At 42.6% G+C, this 22,179-nt stretch overlaps 1 protein-coding gene across 3 annotated transcripts in view; it reads left to right on the top strand.

The window, feature by feature from the left end:
• Positions 1–22,179, top strand: part of ATM (ATM serine/threonine kinase) — a 3,174,581-nt gene that overhangs the window by 1,805,072 nt on the left and 1,347,330 nt on the right. For all 3 annotated transcript variants that reach the window (XM_044072618.1, XM_044072619.1, XM_044072620.1), the window contains one exon: positions 19,055–19,159. In XM_044072618.1, the coding sequence (XP_043928553.1) occupies positions 19,055–19,159 (105 nt within the window). The remainder of the gene's footprint in view (positions 1–19,054; positions 19,160–22,179) is intronic.

Consider the following 22,179-nt stretch of genomic DNA (forward strand, 5'->3'; position numbering starts at 1 on the left):
TCTCCCAGAATTCCAAAGTAGACTAACATCTTTGTAGTCAGGTATAAAAATTCCTAAAACACAAGTACCTCTCCTTTGGGCCATTTTGGCAATTGCTAGAAAAATTATTGCAATAAATTGGAAAAATAAAACCGTCCTCTCTTTCACTGAATTTGTTTGCTTAGCAAACACTGTATGCAATAAGGAATTGCAAACTGTCTATATGAGAACGTCAAAGGCTACACATCAATATTTATTGTTCAAAAACTTAAATGATTTAATAGAAAAGTATTAATGGTGTTATAAAATTTGTTATGGACTTTGTATATAGTTTTTTGTTAAGTTTTATCTGTTATATTTCATATACATCTTGTTTTATTTTGTTAAAATTTAATAAAAAATGTAAAAAAAATCCACATAGTAGCAAAGCGAGCATCTCAGTTTAACTCATTCAAGCCTATAGTGCCTTTTGTATTCTTTCAGTTAACACCTATATCTTCTTATGACATGCAGACCTTTTCTGGGTCTGGCTTCTTTTGTTAAGCGACTTGCCAGCTTGTATTGGGCAGTTTTTGAAAGAGCATGGACTTGTTAAATGACATTAAGATTGTTAATCTGTGATGTACTGCAGTAGAGAAATGAGTCACTTTTTGCCAGTTATTATTCATATTTTCATATTTATTATATTCATATGTTCATCACTGAGAAACCTACTTGCTGTTGAGGGGTATGGTGTGACATGCCAAGGTGGGAGACAGGAATTTGTCAGTGTCCATTTATGTTACACTGTACTAGAGCTATTATTGCAAGTTGTGTATTAGTTGTTATGAAAATAAATAACATTTCCCTATGTACTTAATACTTCAGAAACTAAGGAGCCTGCAAATTATTGCATGGCATGTGTGAAAACTGTAGATGTTGTTGAAGAAAGCTGTCATTGATGTTTGCACTGTGTAAGTCACATATCTTGAGAGATATTCAGTGTTGTTTGTATTGGTAATTATACAATTATTTTCATATTTCTGTAAATATTTCAATAAATATGCCCTCGATGCAGAATTTCTTGCTGTAATGTGAAAGTTTATTTCTTGCAAATAAAAATGTTCTAACAACTTGTGTCTAGATTTCCAAGGTATGACAAATTGTGAAAGTTTAGCAGAACATATAATTCCTTTTTTGTGTGCATTATAATATGTTGATTTTTCAGAAAGTACTTTGGGTTCCGTTGTGGCGACCCCTAACCGGGAAAAGCCGAAAGACACAACAACTTTGGAATACAAGAATGTGTGCAGGTCTGCTAAAGGTGTGACATTCCACACTGCAAAGGTGTTGATGACCTAACCACACCCACACTTGCTGCTCTGCATGCCTCCAGATGGCTGATCTCTGTGTTAACTGATAGCTGAAACTACTACATGTATTGTGTTCTACTGTAGAACTGCAAAGAAGTTCAACTGCGCATATAGTTTTCTAACATTAATGTTGAATACTTCCTCCAGCTTACAAGTCCATTGCAGCCAAGTAAGCCCATAATAAACACCAGCACAAGTGTAAACTCATTTTCACACCTAGCAGATTTGGAATGTTACACCTATAGCAAGACTAGAAGCCTAAATATCTCCTTACTTCATTTGTTTCTGTCCATTTTTCAGATAAGTCAAGTTCAAAAAGACAAGCCAAACAGTTACAAATATTTTGTCAACAGCAAGTGTTATTAGAAAAATTAAAAAGAAAAAAATAGCTTTTAGTAAAACCTGAACTTTACAATGATTATAGTTAACATGTCTAACATAAATGAAGTTATTCTTTGAGACTCTCCCCGATTTTTAGGGATATCTCTAATTTTAAAACATTTATCTTTAACTTTTAAAATTTGTGATTCCTTGAAGTAAGTTGGTGGATTTCATTAATCACACAAACACTGACAACTGTTACATCTACAGTCTTCTTTTACCTTAGTTAATGTTTGGTAATTCAAACCAACTTATTCTAGTGTCTTTTTATTTTTTTTAAATACTTACATTTAGTAAGTGTCCCAGAAATCATTCTACAGAGTAGAACAGCAGTGTATAGACATTACAAAGCCATCTCCATTCTAATTAATAACAGTATTCTAACAATATTAAATGTTATGAAGAAATCATTCAGAACAAATGTACCCCTACTGAAATGTCAATGCTTCAAATGCCGAGTGCCAAAAAAATAAAATGAAAAAAAAAGGACTGAAAACAAGAGAAGAGCAAATTTTGAAAATCACTTTTCTCCTTAAACCCCCGAACTTATATATATATTCCAACTCCTAGATTGCCATACAGTGGAGAAAAGGGAATTTTCAAAGAACTGGCATCTCAGACTTAGTGTATACAAGTCTTTCAGGCATTCATTCTCAAAGTTTTGTGACTCACTCTAGCGTGTCCTGACATTTCAAATGGTTACCAAAAAAAACGAAGTAGCAGAATGCAGTAGTTTCTGGATGTGTTGCTGCTAGATGAAAAGTTAGCGAAACTGTTGACAAAGACAAAGCTAAGTTAAGTATTCACAAGTCATTAGAGACTAAAGCTATTTCCATATTGCAACACCAGCTCATGGAACATGCAGAATCACTTAAACAAGATTGTCAACCCCAGCCATCACAACAAGAAAAAACTCACTACGCCAGACATCTGGGGACTTGGTCTTGTTTTAATGAATGATTATCCCTTTTTCTGTGGAGCTTTTTTGAAGAAACCACTCAGAAGATGCCAGTTTTATCATTCTTATTTATGATACAGCTCTCACCGTGACTGACTGACTAAAATTATTTTTTAAAGAGGCCCCACCCTGAAGGTGCACATATGTTTTTCTTAATCTGTCTCTGCTTACTACTGTGCAGCTTCTGGCTAAATCTGAACAGTGAAGGTAGAGTGGGATAAGGCTAAGACGTTTGGACTGCAGAATAGAGACTGCCTTCCCTGTCGGGGATTGATAACGGTGTACATGTAAAGACAAAGGGATAGGAAAGTGCTAAGTGAAAGGCCAGCTTACTGTAGAGTTTTCAGATGAGTCTAGACAGATGATCCTGTTAAAAAAGGAGATAATTTGTAGTTTGTTTAAAATATTATATTCCATATTAGACAATAGGCTTACTGTACATCAGTACCCTGACTGGAGAATGAGCGTTCTCCAGCAGGGTATTGATGTATAAGTAATGCCTGCTGAAAAATGAGTCCGCCACTTCATGGCAGCATATTAAGCAGCTGTGGAGTTTGGACCGGTAAAGAAATTAACGGCTGCCATTACTTTTGTACTTGCTAAGCAGTGCTTTCGCTGTTTAGCGAGTGTAAACAAAAATAAAATAAAAATAAAATTGGAAAGAAGTGTATGTTTATTTCTCTGTCTATGTGAGTGAATTGTGTGAGTGAATGCGTGTATGAAAGCGTAGGATACTGTGAGAGAGTGTGTGTGTGTGTGTGTGTGTGTGTGTGTGTGTGTGTGTGTGTGTGTGTGTGTGTGTGAGAGTGTGTGAGAGTGTGTGAGAGTGTGTGAGTGTGAGAGTGTGTGAGAGTGTGAGTGTGTGTGTGTGAGTGTGTGTGTGTGTGTGTGTGAGTGTGTGTGTGTGAGTGTGTGTGTGTGTGAGTGTGTGTGTGAGAGTGTGTGTGAGAGTGTGTGTGTGAGAGTGTGTGTGAGAGAGTGTGAGAGTGTGTGTGTGTGTGTGTGTGTGTGTGTGTGTGTGTGTGTGTGTGTGTGTGTGTGTGGGAGTGTGTGAGTGTGAGTGTGTGTGAGAGTGTGAGTGTGTGAGTGCATGTGTGAGTGTGTGTGTGTGAGTGCGTGTGTGTGAGTGTGTGTGTGAATGTGAGTGTGTGTGAGTATGAGAGAGAAGAAAGAGACCGGTCTTGTGTGAGTGCATGTATGAAAGGAGAAGTGGCTGTTTATGTCAGCGAGAGGATGAGAGAGAGATCAAGAAACTGAGAGTGATCATGTGTGAGTGAGTGCTTGTACAAATGCAGAAGTGACTGTGTGTGTGAGAGAGATATGGAGAGAGTGACCGTGATCTTGTGTGAGTGCATGTATGAAAGCAGAGAAGACTGTGTACGTGTGCGCGTGTATGTGTGAGAGATGGAGAAAGTGGGGTGTGATCTTGTGTGAGTGCCTGTATGAAAGCAGAGAAGACTCCGTGAGAGAGATCCATAGAGAGTTTGAGCAATCTTGAGTGAATTTGTGTATGAAAGCAGAAGTGACTGTGTATGAAAGGGAGAGAATGTTCTGTCTGTAAAATTGTGTTTTACTTGCATATTTTTTAAGTACTGTATTATTTTTTTTATCTATTTTGATGTACAATGCTCCCTCCAATACCATTAACATATACTACAGAAAGTTTGAAGCAGTAGGCGGAGGAACTATTTTACATCAAAAGTATACAAAAAATATATAGTACTTAAAAATAAATAAGCAAGTAAAACACAGCAGTTTTACAGAGAGACCATTCTCTAAGTACAATAATGCCCTTCAGGGTGTGTGTTAATGTGTAATTAATGCACTTCCAGGGGTGTAGACTCCCTCCACCTGCGGCTTCGGACCTCATAACACCCCGGGGAAGGCGTTAATTACACATTAACACACACCCTGCTGTGCATTATTGCTTGCGTAATCATAAAACTCAATCAAAGGAGGTTAGAAAAATTTGAGAAAAGGGAATAGTAAGGCAAATTACAAATAAAGATTGCGAATAAATGTATAAGGCTCCCATGTATGCATCAAAGTCCAGAAGTTTTAGGAGTTTGAAGGGAAGTATTTGCATAGATGATTTTTTTTTTACCCCAAGAAGACTTTGGGGGATTTTCCTCAAGTTGATAGCAATTTTTGGAGATGTGTTGGGGAAGAGAAAGGAAATTGGGAACTTCATTTTCGAAAATAACTAGTTGGCAAATTTTAAAAAAGACCCCACAGAGTACTTTAACAAAAATCATAGGGGAAAGAAATGGTAATAACTTAAGAAACTATTATTTTGATTTGGGATGGAGGATCTGAATTGCCTAGATGCAGTATTGCCTTACTAAGTTTAATGCTGTTGGCACTCAAAAATATCAGTTACTAGAAAATGGAAATTAAACTGTAATCCAATTTATAATGGCAGTTTTTTAATATTTTAAATCAGATAAAAGAAATGGAAGTGGAATCTTTAGAAAAGAGAAGGAGCACATTTCATAAAAATAAATAGAATTTATAGGAACAATAAATGCAAAATAATGTTCAGGAAGAGGAGGAGGATTCAAGTTTAAGGGAAGGCAGGAATCGAACAATTGTTTTAATGTTAGAGTGGATTAAAATTGTTGAAGAAAATGTGTATATTGTACAATGACAGTAATGTAAACTATTGTAATGGCTTGTTTTATTTTTATTAACGTATATGAATGCGTGTTTCAGCTTAAAATGTGATGATTTAATGAAGGTGTAAAAAAAATAATGTATTTGCATACTGCAGTTCTTGCTCCATGGTTTTATATAGAGATTTACTAATAATTGTACTGCTGATGGGAAGAAGACTTCTGTATCTCTTGACATCATATATGCCATCCTCATTTTTATGCATGGGTTTAATGTTAGCCATGTTCTACTAAGTGGATAGGTCACTATCCTCAAAAAGACATTTTAAATAAGATTTTAAGAGGCTCACTGAGGATATTTTTAAGCTCTTTCTGAACTCTGTTGGATGCGCCATACATTTCATATGCTTTCTTAATGCAAAAGTAAGGGATGTTACGGCCTCAAGCTGTGATCCTTGCAATATTCCTTTGTTTTTTACAGATAGGTATTCTCTTTACATCAGTCCTGAACTCTTGCAGAAGTCAGCTTCAGAGGTTACATTGAGTCAGGGTATATGTCCTGTGAAGATTTTTTAGAACACAGTAACTTTGAATTAGTGATTAATCATTCAATGTGCTTAGACTTGAAGACTTGAGCATTTTGCAATTATAAATGCAACAAAGCAGTCATAAAATTTGAAAACAAATATTTAATCAAAGAGCACCGTTTGTGTAAGATAAGTTAATGTTGTCAAAGACTTGGTGATATAAAATTTATCTTTAGGTATCCCTTGGAACAGATCACCATGAAACTATCCTTAATTACTAGCAGTCTCAACCTAGCTGAACAGAGTAAGAGAGACTACTTGTAGAGTGACCAGCAAGTTCTTAAGCTGAGCAGAACATGTGTCATGCAGGTCTAGATAAGTTAACACTGGAACCTTATGGTGTACCTCATAGCATTTGGGAGTTCATGTATATTCTACAGTGCAAGAGTAATGTGATCATCTGTGGGTGTGCCGCAGCTTTCTGTACCCACTGTGAGCACTGAAGTCAGGCTTGGCCAGCTCCATGTGTGTATATATATATATATATATATATATATATATATATATATATATATATAGAGAGAGAGAAAGAAAGAGAAACATAATTACAGTAGTCAAGTTCAGACAAGACTGAGGCATGCCCAACTGTGAGAGGGATAACAGGGTCTTTGTGTGGAATACGATACTTAATTTTAGACACATTCTCTAAGTGACAAGTGAGTAGCTTGAACTGTAGCTACTGTCTGGTCTTTTATTGACAGCTGATGGGTTAAGGTCACTGCCGGATCCCTCACTGTCAAATAGACTCCAGCCTACCCCACCCTAAATTGTGGTGGTGTAAGTCCTGATGCCGAGGAGGGCCTTAAGATAGCATAGTAGGTCAAATCCTTGATCTTAGGCAGTCTGGCTTTCCAATGTTTTCTCTTCCTGTATGTAAGGATGCTATCCAAACTGTCCTCGAGACGTTCTGTTCCCAACGTTCAGTGATAAGAAAAAAGAGGTTTATCTTTGGTAATCATTCCTATAAATAAATTATGGTAATTAAAACCTACAGACAGTGAACCAAAGCAACAGGACCAAGATTGGAATCTGTGGCACTCCACAATGCAGAGAAAAATTTGAGGAGGTGGTCATATTCAAAGCAGTCCTCTGTGTGTGCCCCACAAGGTAAGAGTCCGACTATTTGAGGACTGTGGCTGATTGACCGCAGTGTGTGCTCAGTCATTTGATCCAGAACCTGTGATCAGCAGTGTTCGATGCTGCAGAGAGATCATGGAGACCACACTTAATGTGCGGAGCTCATTACTACTGGAGACACCTGTACTGATCCAGAATATATAGCAGACCTTCTGGCTGACAAATTACTCCTCTCTCCTCTTCAACCTTCTCTTAGGAAATGCCATCAAATACAACTCTTCATGCTATCACTGGGGAGCAGGTCCTTAATGCTCTCTCTAAGGTCAAGAGCACTGCATCAATAATGACATACAAAACCTCTAGACACTGAACCCAACCCAGTTTGGTTTCATGAAGGGTAAATCATGCCTACGTAACCTGGTGAACTTCTTCAAGAAGGTCACCAAAATAATGGATGAGGGCAGAATGGTTCACACTGCCTACCTTGACCTGACCAAGGCATGTAACACAGTACTCAACTTGGGCATTGTTGACAAACTCAGGAGGTTAGGTATATACCCTTATGTCACCTAGTGAATAGCCAGCTGACTGACAGACAGGACCCATGAAGTTAGACTTGGGGAGGCCAGTCACAAGTGGAGTCCCTCCAGGATTGGTCCTGGGACCTCTCCTTTTTGGTATTTACCTTTCTGAAGTCAAGGCCAATGTCAATGACCACTAACTGACTAAATTTGCAGGTGATTATAAATTAGGAGCGGTCGTAGAATCCCCCACTGATTCAGATATTCCCAGGAAGGACTGACACAGACAAATAACTGGTGTCAGAGCCATGGACTAAATGCCAAAAAAATGCATGATAGTATCCTTCGGGAAGTCATCTATCCCTAGTAACTGTCATATTGACAACATACCCTTATGAGTTGACCCAGTAGTCAGGGAATTGGGGACACACACACAGACAGTAATCTAGCCTTTGACCATCATGTGTTTACAGTAGTGAGGAAATCATCCTTTGTTGTGTATAAATAAAGGCAAGGCATCTAGGCCCAAGGAAGTCATTGTTCTTCTGTATCTGGCATTCATCAGACCTGTAATTGAGTACAGTACCCCCTTTGGTGTGTACCTAACCAGGCATATGCAACAACTGGAATGTCTCCAGACGTTCCTTACTAAAAGAATACAGGGCATAAGCAGCATGTCCTATGCAGACCACCCCAAGGCCCTATCCCTGTATTCTGTCTTACAGGCTGTTGAGAGGAAATCTATGCCTGGCATTCAAGGCATTGTCAGACTACACCCTGATGGACCTCCTGTATATCTGCAAACACCACCAGAATTACCCCATTCTAAAGACTTAAGCTTGTCTGTGATGTAAGTATGACCTGCTGGAGAGATGGGTATATATCCCAGAGACTACCTCTTCTCTGGAATAGGCTCCTCATCCATGTGAAGCACAATTCCTCCCTAATCCAGTTCAAGTGTAACTTGGACAGTTAGGTTGGGGAGCAGGAAAATCATTCCTGGTTTGGCACCTGTGTCTGCAATGGACACAGGCAACCTGTAAATGGTTCCTCCTCCAGGCCCCTGCTTGTAAAGGTTTAATCTCTCAAGCCCCTATTTACACTTATCAAGGGTGCCAGAACTTGTGAGAGATTTGAGATGCATGGTTAGGCTTAAAGAGGCCCTTATGGTCATTTAGCCTGAATGAACAACTGAATAACCAAACTGATTTTTGGCCGCCAGTCATTAAACACCTTGATAAGGGCAGTTTTTGCACTGTGCTGGATTCAGAATCTAAACTGTATAAGATTGAGTAAGCCATAATGTGCTAGATTCACTCAGACTTGATACATCACTTTTTTTTAAATAATGTTACACAAAAATGGCAATTTAGAAATTTAGCTGGAATTTTGAGAGGAGTTGTAAAGTGTTTTGTTGCTTTTGCTGCTGCACTGTTCTGTCAAAACAACTCTTCACTGTTTATTTATACTTCACAGAAGACAACTCATTAAGCAAACAGGCCTTGCCTTTTTGGCTTGCTGTTTGTGCTTCTCATTTGTGTAGCTTAGCAGGGGACCACTTACTAGATAACTGATGTAGATGTCACTATGGTGCTCACTACTTGAGAGTATGGCTTCTTCTCTTTTGCATACTTTGTGGCTGTCTTACCTTTAGACATCTTCCCTACAACTACCCAATCAAAAGGGGGCGTTCTTCATTCCTGTGAGTGTAGTTATGTCAAGTGGCTTTATATTAGATTTCTTTGCTTGCAATTCTTCTAAACAGCATTACTTTAATTGGAAGAGCTGGTGGTGCTTTTCATTTATCCCAGTAGTTATGCAGCCATTGAGATAGTGTGTATAAGTAGGGGAGCTCTGAGGGTAAAATCCTTACATGAGGGTATACATTAAGGCTTGCTCCCTAAAAATAAAAAATAAACCTTTTTCAATTTTTGTTGCAGTTTCAAGTTACATTTCTCAATTTAAGAATATTGATGTAGCACAACTCTTACTGAGTTGATAGTCTAACATAGGTAAACTATGTAATACATTTACTTTCACCACCCATTCTGGCCTGAATATGGCATCCAGGGCCCAAGCAGGATTTTGTGTGTTAGTCTTTTAAGGAGCATTGGTGGTGCTGCGGTAGCGTTGTCGCCTCACAGTAAGACGCTGTCTGGTTCGATTCTCAGCTAGAGCGTCTTCTGCATGAAGACATGCGTGAATGGGCGTACCTTAGTTGAAGGTTGTGCATCAGGGCTGGTAACTCGGCATGTAAAAATCAACTACCAATCATTAGCTGACCGGAGTTCCGCTGTGGCGACCCTAACCGGGAAAAGCCGAAAGACACAACAAAAAAGTCTTTTAAGCTTCCAGTTGAGCTTCTTGTACATACTTTAGTGATGTGTTACCCTTGTTTGGGTATGGAGTAACCACAGAGAGTACTTCAAAGATGATGGACAAGTTATGCAGGGCATGCATACTGTAATAGTGGATCACTAATCGTTGTTAGTCACATGGCCTACCTTAACACCCTTCTTCCCTAGGAGTCACGGCATGTGTCATGGCTTGAAGGTAAATGGACCCTGTACTTTCATCTATTTTCTGCCCTTTATCATTTTCATACTAATCAGGGTACCTAATCTGAGAAGGTGCTCCAAATTTAATCTCATTTATGCAGTGTCTTTAGTGTGTTTTGCTTTCCAGCAGGAGTGTACACCCCCATATAGGGAACTGCTGTGTATGAAAATTTCTTTAGAAGACTATCCCTATGTGGACAAAAGTTCCCTGTTTAAGCACTTGATGACTTGAGTGCTGTGGATCGGATGTTACACTAGGTGCTCTGTATAAGTATGTTTTTCTGCAGCAGTAATAAAGAAGTCCACATGGTTGCCGATACAGAGGTCTTTCTGTTGGATTTTTGTAAAACACCAACCTGTATAATTATGCACCCTTTCATTAGATTTTTTTTTAACATCTTTATTGAATTATCACTTGTGACATAGGCAAATTTGCATTTGTATAAAAGTAATCAAACTGTATGAACAAGTTCACATTTGCAAACATAATACTTCACATATATTGCTGTATAACCTAAGCAACATTACATAAATTATTCAGTTCCTGCCTTTTATTTAAACAAGAAACATCTTTATTAAACCATCAGTTATGACATAGGCATCATATATTTGTATAAATGAAATCAAACCACATGAACATGATCCTAGTTGCAACCATTTTACATCACAAACCATACTGACACACTCCCAGTTGCAAACATTGTACATCACTTACAATCTACCCAATCATTTTCAGTCAAACATTACATAGCTCATTTAAGTCCTGTATTCTTCTAAACGTCATTCCTCCCCTGTATGTGTTGTTCCCACAATTCCCATTTTTCCTATGTAGTTTGATCCTACCCTTAAAGATCTCATTTCCAGTTGTTTTATCTCTGTTACTATACTCACTACTTCTAGTATAGTTGGTTTATATTTTGATTTCCATTTTCTTGTAATTGCTTTTTTGGCAGCCACCATAATTAGGTACAGCAAGGCCTTACCATGTCTAGGCAATTCCAATTTTATATCATAGCTCAGAAAAATCATCTCCCTCATCACACCGTTCCACCCACCCCGCATCTCTGCTAGTGCATTTCACAGGGAATCCTTAAAGTCCCCTAACTCACCTCACTCCCAAAAACTATGTTCCCAATTACCTCTTTCATCGCCATCACACCTTCATTTGCTGTCTACTTGAGGAAAAAAATCTCTGGAGTCCACTTCAGGTATAACAATATCTATGTAAACATTTCCAGACAAAAATCCTAAATCTTCTAGATTTTATTGCATATTTAGGAAACTATATATGTATGTATATATATCCTCCTATTGATTCTTTGTGATTGCTTATCCCAATCTCTCTTCCCAGTCCCTTGTAACCTTCTTTGATTGATTCTTATAGTTCTCATGCAATATTTATATGCTCTATTAATTATTCCTTTTTTAATAGCAGCTTCTATTCTGGCCTTTTGTGTAGGACCCCAATTTCTTTCTCTTTGCCTATACTCTGATATCAATCCTTGGGGAGGCAATCTCTAACCTGCAGTCCAAATAAGTTCTTGGAGTCTTCACATTCTATCATCTTTCCCTCTCTATCATCTTTCCCTCTCTATTTTTTGCTCCCAATACCTTGGTTCCTTTGCCAGTTTTCTCCAATAATTTTAGTTCCCTTTTGCCTGTTGTCTATATCCCTAATTCCAGTCATCACTATTGGCAGAATGTCCTTTCTGCATTCCCATGATAGCTTAGTTCTTAGAATACTTTCTGCTACTTTATGGATATAATATTCTGTATGATTATTGTTATTCTCCTTAAAGGCCTGTATCCAAAACCACAGTCTTTCCTTGTTTCTTGAGCAGCCCCCCCAATTTCATCATAATCCCTTTCCACTTTAAGTTATAGTTTTCTGCTTGAACCCTTCCATTAGATGTTAATCATTGGATTTACGTCTCAAGGACTATTTCTGTTATGGGGAAAATATCCTACAGTGTCTGTTTTTATTTTTGCTCTTCTGTCTTATTTCTGTTTGGTGGAAATGTAGTCACCGCAGTTTGCACTAGTTGGACTAATTTGTAGAACACACTAACATCAAAACGAAAACGTCATACCTGCATTAATAATTGATCTGTTTCTCTTGCCATGGTAACAAAATAACAGTGTGTGTGCTGCCTTTAGGAATGTTCCTTCTGACTGTTTTGTCCTACATAGTTGTTTTCTGTTTCCCCTTCCATACTACTGTATATTTGTATGGTTTTACAATGAAACTTCGCGTCACAAGACACAGAGGAACCACATTGCTAAACACAAATCTCGGAAAGCCAAATTGGGGGGGGGGGGGCTCAAAACTGATTTTATTAAGTGTGTGTGTGTGGGGGGGGAGGCAGGCTCTCCTTTCCCAAATTTATGTATACAAACTGTATGGTTACACAAACACAAAGAAAAGAGGAATCTCCCAAAACCGTAATCCCTTTCAGAGAAGTCACAGAAACTGCATTGGCAGTGATTTTCCTATAAAAAAATGGTCATCTGCATTTTGAACTTTGGCATCTTGTGACATGGTGATTTGACATTTGGGAACTTTGATGTTGACAACCTATAGGTATACCCTTTATTTAGATACCCTCCTTTAATAAGGTCACATGTCTTGTTGGTAGGTGTTGTGCATAATTTGTGAGATGAATGTTCTGTGAAATCAGGCTAAGTACAGACTCCAAGCAGATGGTGTGTGGAGAAGTAGCTGACAGTTGCTGTTGAAATAGATGTTTTTTTTATATTCATCATCGTCATCATCATCATCGCTTTGCCATTACTGATCTACCAGTACTGACACTTGTAGTCCACCAGAGCTGAATGTCTGGATTTACACCTGTTACACTGCTGTGGAAAACATATTAAACCAAATGAATGATCTGAAGTAGGAGATTCATTTGTCTGCAACCTGTGGGTTATGGATCCGATATCGGATCCGAACCGGCATGGTTTACCAGCTATGGATCCAAGCTCTCAGCTCCTCCCCTCACCCATAATGCCCTGCTCTACCCTCATGACCTCAGATCTCGTTTGCCGCGCATGGTGACCGGATTGCTTCTCAAGCTCTCAAGCTAAGTGCTAATTTTAGTGTTAAATTTTCAAAATTTAATAGATTTTTTTGGGGGTTTTTGTGTGAAAGTGTAGGTTCCCCTTTGACATATTTACTTTTTAGAGTTAATCTAAAGTTATATCCCTCCTCGCTGTTGGCGTAGTGTGTGTGTTGGGCCTGTGAGTGTATTTGTGTGTTTTAGTTACTTTAGTTTTTAGTAACTACTGTGATAGTTTGGGATGGCAGAGCAACCCAAATCTATCTTTTCTAACGAGTGTGGCCATAAGCTTTCCCCAGCTGATGGCCACACACGGTGTGTTAGATGCCTGGGGGTTGAACACCTCACATCTGGTTGTTCCATTTGTGCAGGGTTCAACCCCAGGGCATTGAGGGAGCGGAGGTCCAAGCTTGTTTTGGCGGGCCTTTTACCGCCGGACCCGGCTCCGACCTCCGCTCCTTCGAGTAACCGTGCCTCACGGTTATTCCTTCTGCACCCTCCCTCCTCCTGGGACTCAACCTCCCGTTCTGGTTGGAGGAGAGGGATGCTAGGACCGGAGGGAGAAGCACCATAAGCGGCGGGCCGAGACTTCTGTTTCGCCCCGCCAGCCAAGCGGCTTCTCCCGGCTCGGTCTCCTCCTTCTTGGCTCCGGTCTCCAGTGTGTTTTTCACCGGGACCTGAGGAGGAGGAGACCCGATCTCCGTCGAGGCTATCGAGGAGGCACTCCAGGCCTACCTCGGTAGCCTCATCGAGGTCTACGTATAGCCTTTCTGATGCTGATCTAGACCGGATGATGAGAAGGTTTATCCAGGCCCAGATGCAGATGGGAGTGCTCTTGCCTCCGGGAGTTGAACACCCTTTTCAAACCGATTGCTCCTTCTCCGACCCGCTACCCAGGTTCGAGCAGCTGGAGCCGAGCAGCCGAGCCGGGGTGGGTCAGCCGATAGTACTTTGTACTTCGGATCCGACCCTACGCTCGAGTGCATCGGATCCGACCTCTCGGAGCCTGGATCCGAGCCTCGGATCCGGGGGGATCAGTGCTCCTTCGCGCCGCCTGTGTCGGAGCGCACTGTCCTTCGGATCCGAAGGCGCCGGCTCCGATCCACTCTTCGGATCCGAGGGGAGCCGATTGTCGGATCCTTTGGTCGAGGTCGGCTCCCTTTGATGTAGTGGAGAGGGCCCTGTTGAGGGTCTCCGGACCCCGCACTTGTTTCGCCCGTCCCGCTCCTCTGCACTGGGCCAGGCTTCCACCATCCGCCCTTGGGACAGCCCGCTTCTGTGCCCCAAGCTGCTCCAATGGAACAGATTGCTGCTTGAGGAGTCCTCTGACAGCCCCCAGAGGATGTTCCTCGCAAGCATACGTGCAAGAGGAGGCACATTGACTCCCGAGTCTCTCACGGAAGACACGGACTTGGAGGAAGGAAGGCTCCCACGGTCACCCCGAGGATGTCTCATTTGGGGACATCATGGAAATGCTCCGTATAGGGTGGTCTGCCCCAAGTCTTCCTCGGACGAGTCCGTGTTCTTGGAGGCATTTGAAGCGGGCCCGTCTACCTCTTGGGTGTCCCCTCCTGCCGACCCCCTGGTGGACCTCATTACCACCAGGGCGTGGAAGGAACCGGACACCGTGGAGCCAATTCCTAAGAGGCCCGATAGGATCCTCAGCCCACCGTCCGACCGCGCCCATTGGAGTAAGGGGCCTCCAGTAGATGCCATGTTGACGGCGGCGGCCACCAAGAGGGAACTTGCTCAGGAGAGTCCCTCAGTCCATCCCCGAGCAAGGAGTCTCGGATGATGGACCGCTTGGGGAAGCGGATGTTTAGTTCAGCGACCTTCTCGGTAAGGGCGCTGAACTACCTGGCACACGTCATTAGGATGCAGCGAGATCTCATTAAAGAATACGCTGCATCTCCCCCAGAGTCCATGTCGGAGGAGGACAGGGTGCTGCACTCCACCCGCATGGCCACTCTTAGATCAGTTACTAATACCTCTATGCGGCTACTCTCCCACACTACGGAAGGCGCCGCTAGAGCCGCAGGGACAGGCCTAGTCACTAGACGTCAGGCCTGGCTCCTCGCGATTTTTCTGAGCCCTTCAAAGCATCGCTTAACGCCTTTGATGGTTCTGCCCTCTTTGGCAAAACCGTTCGCGAAACCTTGACCCAGAGCGAGAAGGACGGGAAGACGCTGTCTGCCGTCGGAATCCGCTTCTCTGCACCCCAGAGGACCTGCTCTAGGAACCAAAAGGGTCAGAAGAAGATGTGGTTCCGGAAGTCGCAGCAGTCCTAGCCTGCTCCGGACAACCAGTCCTTCCGTGGCAGAGGAGGACAGGGAGGACGCCGCCCTAGAGGCAGAGGGGCTCCCAGAAACTTCGGGTCCAGAGAACCTTTCTCTGAACGGCCCGCGCAGCAACCCTGAGGGGTTGCCCGGCTGCTCCACTCTGGAGGCAGTCGGGGGAAGTTTTTCGGGGCACCTAGCGGCATGGGAGTCCATAACATCAGACCGCTGGGTTCTCCAAATCATATCCAGAGGATACTGCAGCCCTTTTCTTCACTTTCCAAAGTTGAAGTCCCTCCCAGACGTTCCACCCGGTCAACGGGAGGCCGCTTTGGCAGAAATTGGCCATCTGCTAAAGAAAAGAGCCATCCAGCCCGTCCCCCCAGACCAGATCGGATCAGGGTTCTACTCCAGGTTCTTTTTAGTGCCAAAGAAGACGGGGGAACTAAGACCAATTCTAGACCTTTCTCTCTTGAATCTGGCAGTCCCCAAGGAAAAATTCCGAATGGTCACTCTGCAATCTATTCTCCCCCTTCTGGGAGAAAATCACTGGATGTGCTCTATAGACCTCAAAGATGCGTACTACCACATCCTGATGGACAGGCCCAGGAGGTTCCTCCGCTTCGGCTGGGAGCCAGTCACTACCAGTTCGGGTCCTTCCCTTTGGTCTCACCACAGCCCCCAGGGTGTTCACCAAAGTATTAGCAGTGGTAGCGGCCCACCTGAGGCTTCAGGGGTGCAGGTCTTTCCCTACCTGGACGACTGGCTTCACCGCCCCAACAAGGCATCTACTATTATTGGCGAGACTCCTTTCTCCATCTTGCTCCCTTTCTGGGCATTACAATAAATACAAAGAAATCCAACCTGGCCCACACAGCTCTTAGATTTTATAGGGGCCAGGCTAGACACAAGGAGTTTACGAGCCTTCCTCACTGCGGACAGAGTTCAAAATCTGCAGCTCCAGGTGCGGGCCATTCTCCACTCAAGTTCTGTTCCGTGGAGTTGGTCCTGAGGGCTCTAGGGTCCATGGCGCTGCTATAGCACTTCTTCCTCTTGCCAGGCTCAATATGCATCCTCCAGTGGACTCTCTTAGTACAGTGGTCATACCTTGCTCTCCCTATGCATCATCCCATTGCGATCAGCAAGGCTTGCAAGCGTCCCTCTTGTGGTGGCTTCACTCTATAGATCTCCACGGAGGCCGCCCATTTTGTGCTTCTCCCGCGGTCGTCTCGGTGACCACGGACGCCTCCCGCCTCGGGTGGGGCATTTTATGGGCCGGACCGCCCAAGGCACGTGGAACGATACAGAGACCTTACTGCATATCAACGTTCTAGAGATGAGAGCAGTGCTCTTAGCGTTGCTAGCACTTCAGGACTTTCTTCCCTTGGGAACAATTGCGATTCAATCGGACAACATGTCTGTCGTCTGGTACATCAACAAGCAAGGGGGAACAAGGTCTTACCCCTTTGTCGAGAAGCCATGAGAGTTTGGGAATGGGCAATCTCCACCAACCGCTTTCTAATAGCAACGCACATTCCGGGTCGGTCCAACATCCTGGCGGACAAGCTCAGTCGCACCATTCTGACCCCTTACGAGTGGTCTCTCAATTTTCAAGTAGCGGAACGCATATTCGCACGTGGGGAACTCCTTCATGCGATCTTTTGCCTCTCCTCAAACACCAAGTGCGACAGTTTTTTCGCTCTGATACCCCCTCCAGGAGGTTCTCCAAGAGACGCTCTGGTGCATGCTTGGCCACCCGGTCTCCTTTACGCTTATCCACCCTTGCCTCTGATGCTCCAAGTTCTTCAGAAAGCCTCTCGGGTGGGTTGCAGAATGATTCTCATTGCTCCGTTTTGGCCTCGACAGATCTGGTTTCCCCTTTTTAAGGTCTCACTCGGTGAATCCTCCTTGGATTCTAGATCCCATTCCGGATCTGATATCCCATCCATCCTGCATACCTCCTCCGAACCTGGAAAACCTGAAGCTGACTGCTTGGCTGCTCCAGTTCCACTCTTGATCAGGACTCCCGGTATTTCGTCACCTGTTAAGGCAATACTGGTGGCAGCTCATAAACCGTCCACTAGGAAAGTCTACCGTAGCAAGTGGAAACGGTTTTCTTTGTGGGCGGAGCGGCAAGGCCTGAATCCCTTCACGGTTCCTCTCCCCTTAGTGCTTGACTTTCTAACCACTCTTTTAACGATGGTGCCAGCAGTTCCACAGTCAAAGTACAACTGGCGGCAATTTCTCATTATCACATTGGCCATGACTCTAATCCTCTTATGTCAGCCAAGTTGTGTAAAATTTTCCTTAAAGGTACTTTTCTTCTCAGGCCCCTGTAAAACAAGCGGTTCCTCCTTGGGACCTCTCTTTGGTTCTCCAGGCCTTGACCGCCCCTTCAACCAGCGGCTACGGTGGATCTCAAATTCTTGTCTTTCAAGACAGCCTTTTGGTAGCCATTACATCGGCCAAGAGAGTTTCAGAGCTTCAAGCATTATCAGCTAAACCTCCTTATTTGGTATTTCATCCGGACCGTGTTTACCTCAGGACCAACCCGTCCTTTCTTCCTAAAGTTGCTTCTGAAGCAAACATTAATCAGTCCATTAACCTCCCTGTTTTCTTCCCTAAGTATGAAAACAAAGGTGAATACAAGCTTCACTCATTAGATGTTCACAGGCAACTTAGATTTTATCTAAACAGAACGGCTGGTCATAGGCAATCCGACCAGTTGTTTATTTCCTTTGCTAAATTTAATTTGGGCAAGCCAATTTCTAAAGTTTCTCTGTCTCGCTGGATTTCACAGTGCATCTTATTGGCTTATCAAGCTTCAGGAAGGCCCGCACCGGAGGGTGTACATGCCCATTCAACCCGGTCAGTATCTACCTCGGCAGCCTTCAAGGCTAGGATTCCTCTAGATGATATTTGTGCAGCAGCCACGTGGGCTTCATCTCATACTTTTATTTCCCACTATAAGTTGGACCTTGCATCTAGGGTAGAGCATCATTTGGCTCAGCGGTGCTCCGGAATATCCTTCCATGATGGCCCAAGATTCAGGTAGCTGGGGACTCTGTCCCACAGGTTGCAGACAAATGAATCTCCTACTTCAGATTTAGAAGTTATGTACTCACCATAACGTTCCATCTGAGTAGGTGTATTCATTTGTCTGCAACCATCCCGCCCTCCTATCCCCCTGGCCTTTCAGTTTCCTGCATATTATCTGTTACCCTTTTCAGGGTGTTTTTGCTGTTGGCAAACTCGATCTGAGGTCATGAGGGTAGAGCAGGGCATTATGGGTGAGGGGAGGAGCTGAGAGCTTGGATCCATAGCTGGTAAACCATGCCGGTTCGGATCCGATATCGGATCCATAACCCACAGGTTGCAGACAAATGAATACACCTACTCAGATGGAACGTTATGGTGAGTACATAACTTCTAATTTCTAGAGCTGGATCATTTAATTTCTTTATACTCTACCATTGATCTGATATAAAAACTGGTGTTACTATTTTGTCATGCTCTGTATATTTAGGGAAACTGAGTGGTTTAGAATAATTAAATTTCATATATCTGTTATTCTACTGTTGGTGTATTTTCCTGAACAGTGAAAAAATGTGTCCTGCAGTTGTTGATTGACTTGGGAATATGTGCAGGTACTGTGAACTGATGACAGTTTTTTTATTCTTTTTCCCACATTTAGAGGAGACAATTATGAACCGGGCCGTAATGAGTCAATTTACAAAACTTTGCAGTCTTTAAGAGACCATGAATTCAATAGCTTCTATGATGGCTTGAAATTTGCAAGGTAAGCTGTGTGTGCAATTGTTATTCCTTTATTTATTGGGAGGCGGGCTTGCATGCTTGCAGAAACATATCAATGTTGCTTGTTGCTTTCTTAGGAGAAGTACTGTTAGAGGCCTGTTTGCAAATGAGTAAAATATTCATATAAGTTTGCTGCCAGAAAGTGCAGTAGGAAAGCATTACTTTAATGAATGTTAATAAGTGTATATTGTTTTCTTAATAGTAATGAGATGTGTCTTGTTGTGAGAAATCACATACATAATTGTCTCCATTTTTTTTACTTGCTAACAATGTTTGCAGGTAGGTAAAATACCATGATGTGCTTCTGGAGTTCTGATCTAATCTTTTAGTTTTCATTCATTAGTATTAGAAAGTGAAGATGTTCTTAGTGTTTCACTGTTGCAGTCATTACATTTGGGTAATCTGCTGGCAGGTTGCCCCCAGTCAGCCTGATTAACAAAGTCTTGGAACAAAGTCTGCATCGGTTGCTGTCCCTTCTTCTATGATGTCAGGTCGTCAAGGGTATAAAACATGCAGCCGGCGCCATTACATCAGTCTTTCTTGCCGTGCGGTGCCCAAAGCAGAAGCAGTTCGCAAGTGCCGATCGGCCGACTCCTGAAATTTTCATTTTCGAGTTTCAAGACCAAAGTCTTCAACTTAAAGCTAAGTACCCCGTTGGGGAAACTTTTTCTTGCTCTTTACCGATGTCAATAAAAGTTAATAATTGCATTACTTGTGGAAAACAAATACCTCATAAAGATTTTTATTCGTACTGTATTCCTTGCCTAGGCCCTGGCCACGACGTACCTTGCTGTCAGTCTTGGGCTTTATTTAATCAGCGCACTATCTGTCGTCGGTACTTTTTTGCCTCTAAATATTTCGGTTCTCGGTTTAATTATCCAGAAATGTCATCGGTTAGCCATTCGACTACCGGGATTCCAAAAAAAACACAAAGATAAAGACAGAGACAGGCTGCCGAGGTCCAAAACTGCGGATGACGCTTCTCCTAAGCCAGTCGCTAGTTCGCCGGTACTCACTGAGGCGCTTTTGCAGCCCCTGATACCCTCTACTTATGATTCGCAGGCCTCTACTGAGATCCATTCAGAGTCCGGTATGCCGCACAATACTTCAACTATGGAACCCGCAGATGTCTCTACCTTGGATGGGTCTGGAGCCACTGTGCAGGCACCGGCTTCTGAGGGTGTATTCAGGCCTACAGACTTGCATATTAAATCGACACCGCCTTCATTACTAAGGCCTAAATCTCGATCCATGTCTAAAAAAACGATGGCCAGGCCACATGCTCAGGCCCCTATGCCTAAAAAACAAATGATAAAAATGGCTGAAGATCTAATTACTCTAATCAGGGGTAGTCAACCCCCCCCCCCAAGAGGTCTAAGGCTGAGCTTGACTATGAATCTTCTTATCAGGATTCTGTTTCTTCTGATGACCTGGATTTGTCCATACCTACTTAGAGGATTCTGATGCAGAGGATTTCGTTCCCTCTGCTTCCCCTCCTGAGGATTTTTCTTTTGGGGAAACTACATACTTTAAGGGAGCATTTCCACTGGGAAAGCCAGGAATTTTCTAATTCAAAAAAGAGGCTTAAAGATTTCCTTCTTCTTCCTCAGCATAGGCCTTTGGCTAAACCTCTTGTATTAGACATTGTTGTTGATGTGTTCTCGGAATCCAGTTTGGCCCCTGATTCCCTGCCTCCGGCTCCTAGTAAACCTGACAGATACTACAGGGTTCCTGAGTCCCACAAGTTTCTTTTCAAATATCCTGTTGCAGATCCAGAGACCATTTCTCAGGGGCCCAAGGGCAATAAGGCTTCTACTGCTAAAAATCATATCCTTTCTGGTAGAGACTCCAGGGGGCTAGATAGATAAAAAGGTTTATACTTCTGCAACCTTAGCAATCAGAACTTTAAACTGCCAATTTCATATGCTAAAATATCAACAGCATAGTATTGGATTGGTTAAACAGAAAATTATGTTGATTCCTAACTGTGTGGAAAATAAAGATTTACAGGATTTAATGCATTCTGCTGAACAAGTTGGAAAACATACTTTGCAATGTGGTTTTGATTCTTTAGAGGCCTCTTGCAGGGCTGCTGTTACTGGGTCTGTGCTTAGAAGGCATGCTTGACTTAAAGAGCAATCTTTGCCTGATCATGTTAAAGCTAAATTGTTGGATGCTCCTTTAAATCAGGACCATCTGTTTGGCAATAAGGTTGAAGAAGTTCTTAAAAAGATGGAAGATAAAGCTAAATTTATGCAAACTGTTAAAGATTTTTTACAAGTGCAACCTCCAAGATTTAGTAGGCACTGGCCTCCTAAGAATTGGTCCTTTCCAGTCCCTCCCAGGTCCTCTCAAGCCAAACCCAGAAACAGCAAAAAACCCAGGTTTCAGTCCAGGGGACTCTCAGAACTAAGCAGTGGGGGGGTCTCCACTTCCAAATCTGGAAATAACAAGACACCCCCCTATGGTAAACAGTCTCAATGACTTCCTTTTAAAATTCCCAAGCACTTATCTTTTGACCGCCCCTTTGGGAGGGAAAGATTGCTCTTCATGCAAAGAACTGGGAACTCATAACCCAGGACAAATGGGTTTTAAATATAGTGACCCAAGGATACAGATTTTATTTCCACATGTTGCCTATACCAAACGGGTGGCCAGACCTGCCCCCAAATCAGTGGGCAGAGGCTCAAAAACAAGTACTTTCCCTTTTAAGCATGGGGGCTATTCAACTGGTACCAGAAGAGGAAAAGGGGCAAGGTTTCTATTCCAGGCTTTTTCTGGTACCTAGAAAAGACAAATCATGGCATCCGATCCTGGACCTGTCTATTCCAAACACCTTTCTGGAGATTCCAAAATTCAAGATGCTGACTCTTCACCAATTACTTCCTATGCTAGGCAAAGACGCCTGGTTGGCAACTCTAGATTTAAAAGAAGCATACCTGCACATCCCAATCAGGGAATCTTGCAGAAGATACCTACGCTTCAAAGCAGGCTACTTGCATT

The sequence above is a fragment of the Protopterus annectens genome, chromosome 5.part0 (assembly GCF_019279795.1).
Source record: "Protopterus annectens isolate FY-2018-M chromosome 5.part0, PAN1.0, whole genome shotgun sequence".
NCBI lineage: Eukaryota > Metazoa > Chordata > Ceratodontiformes > Protopteridae > Protopterus > Protopterus annectens.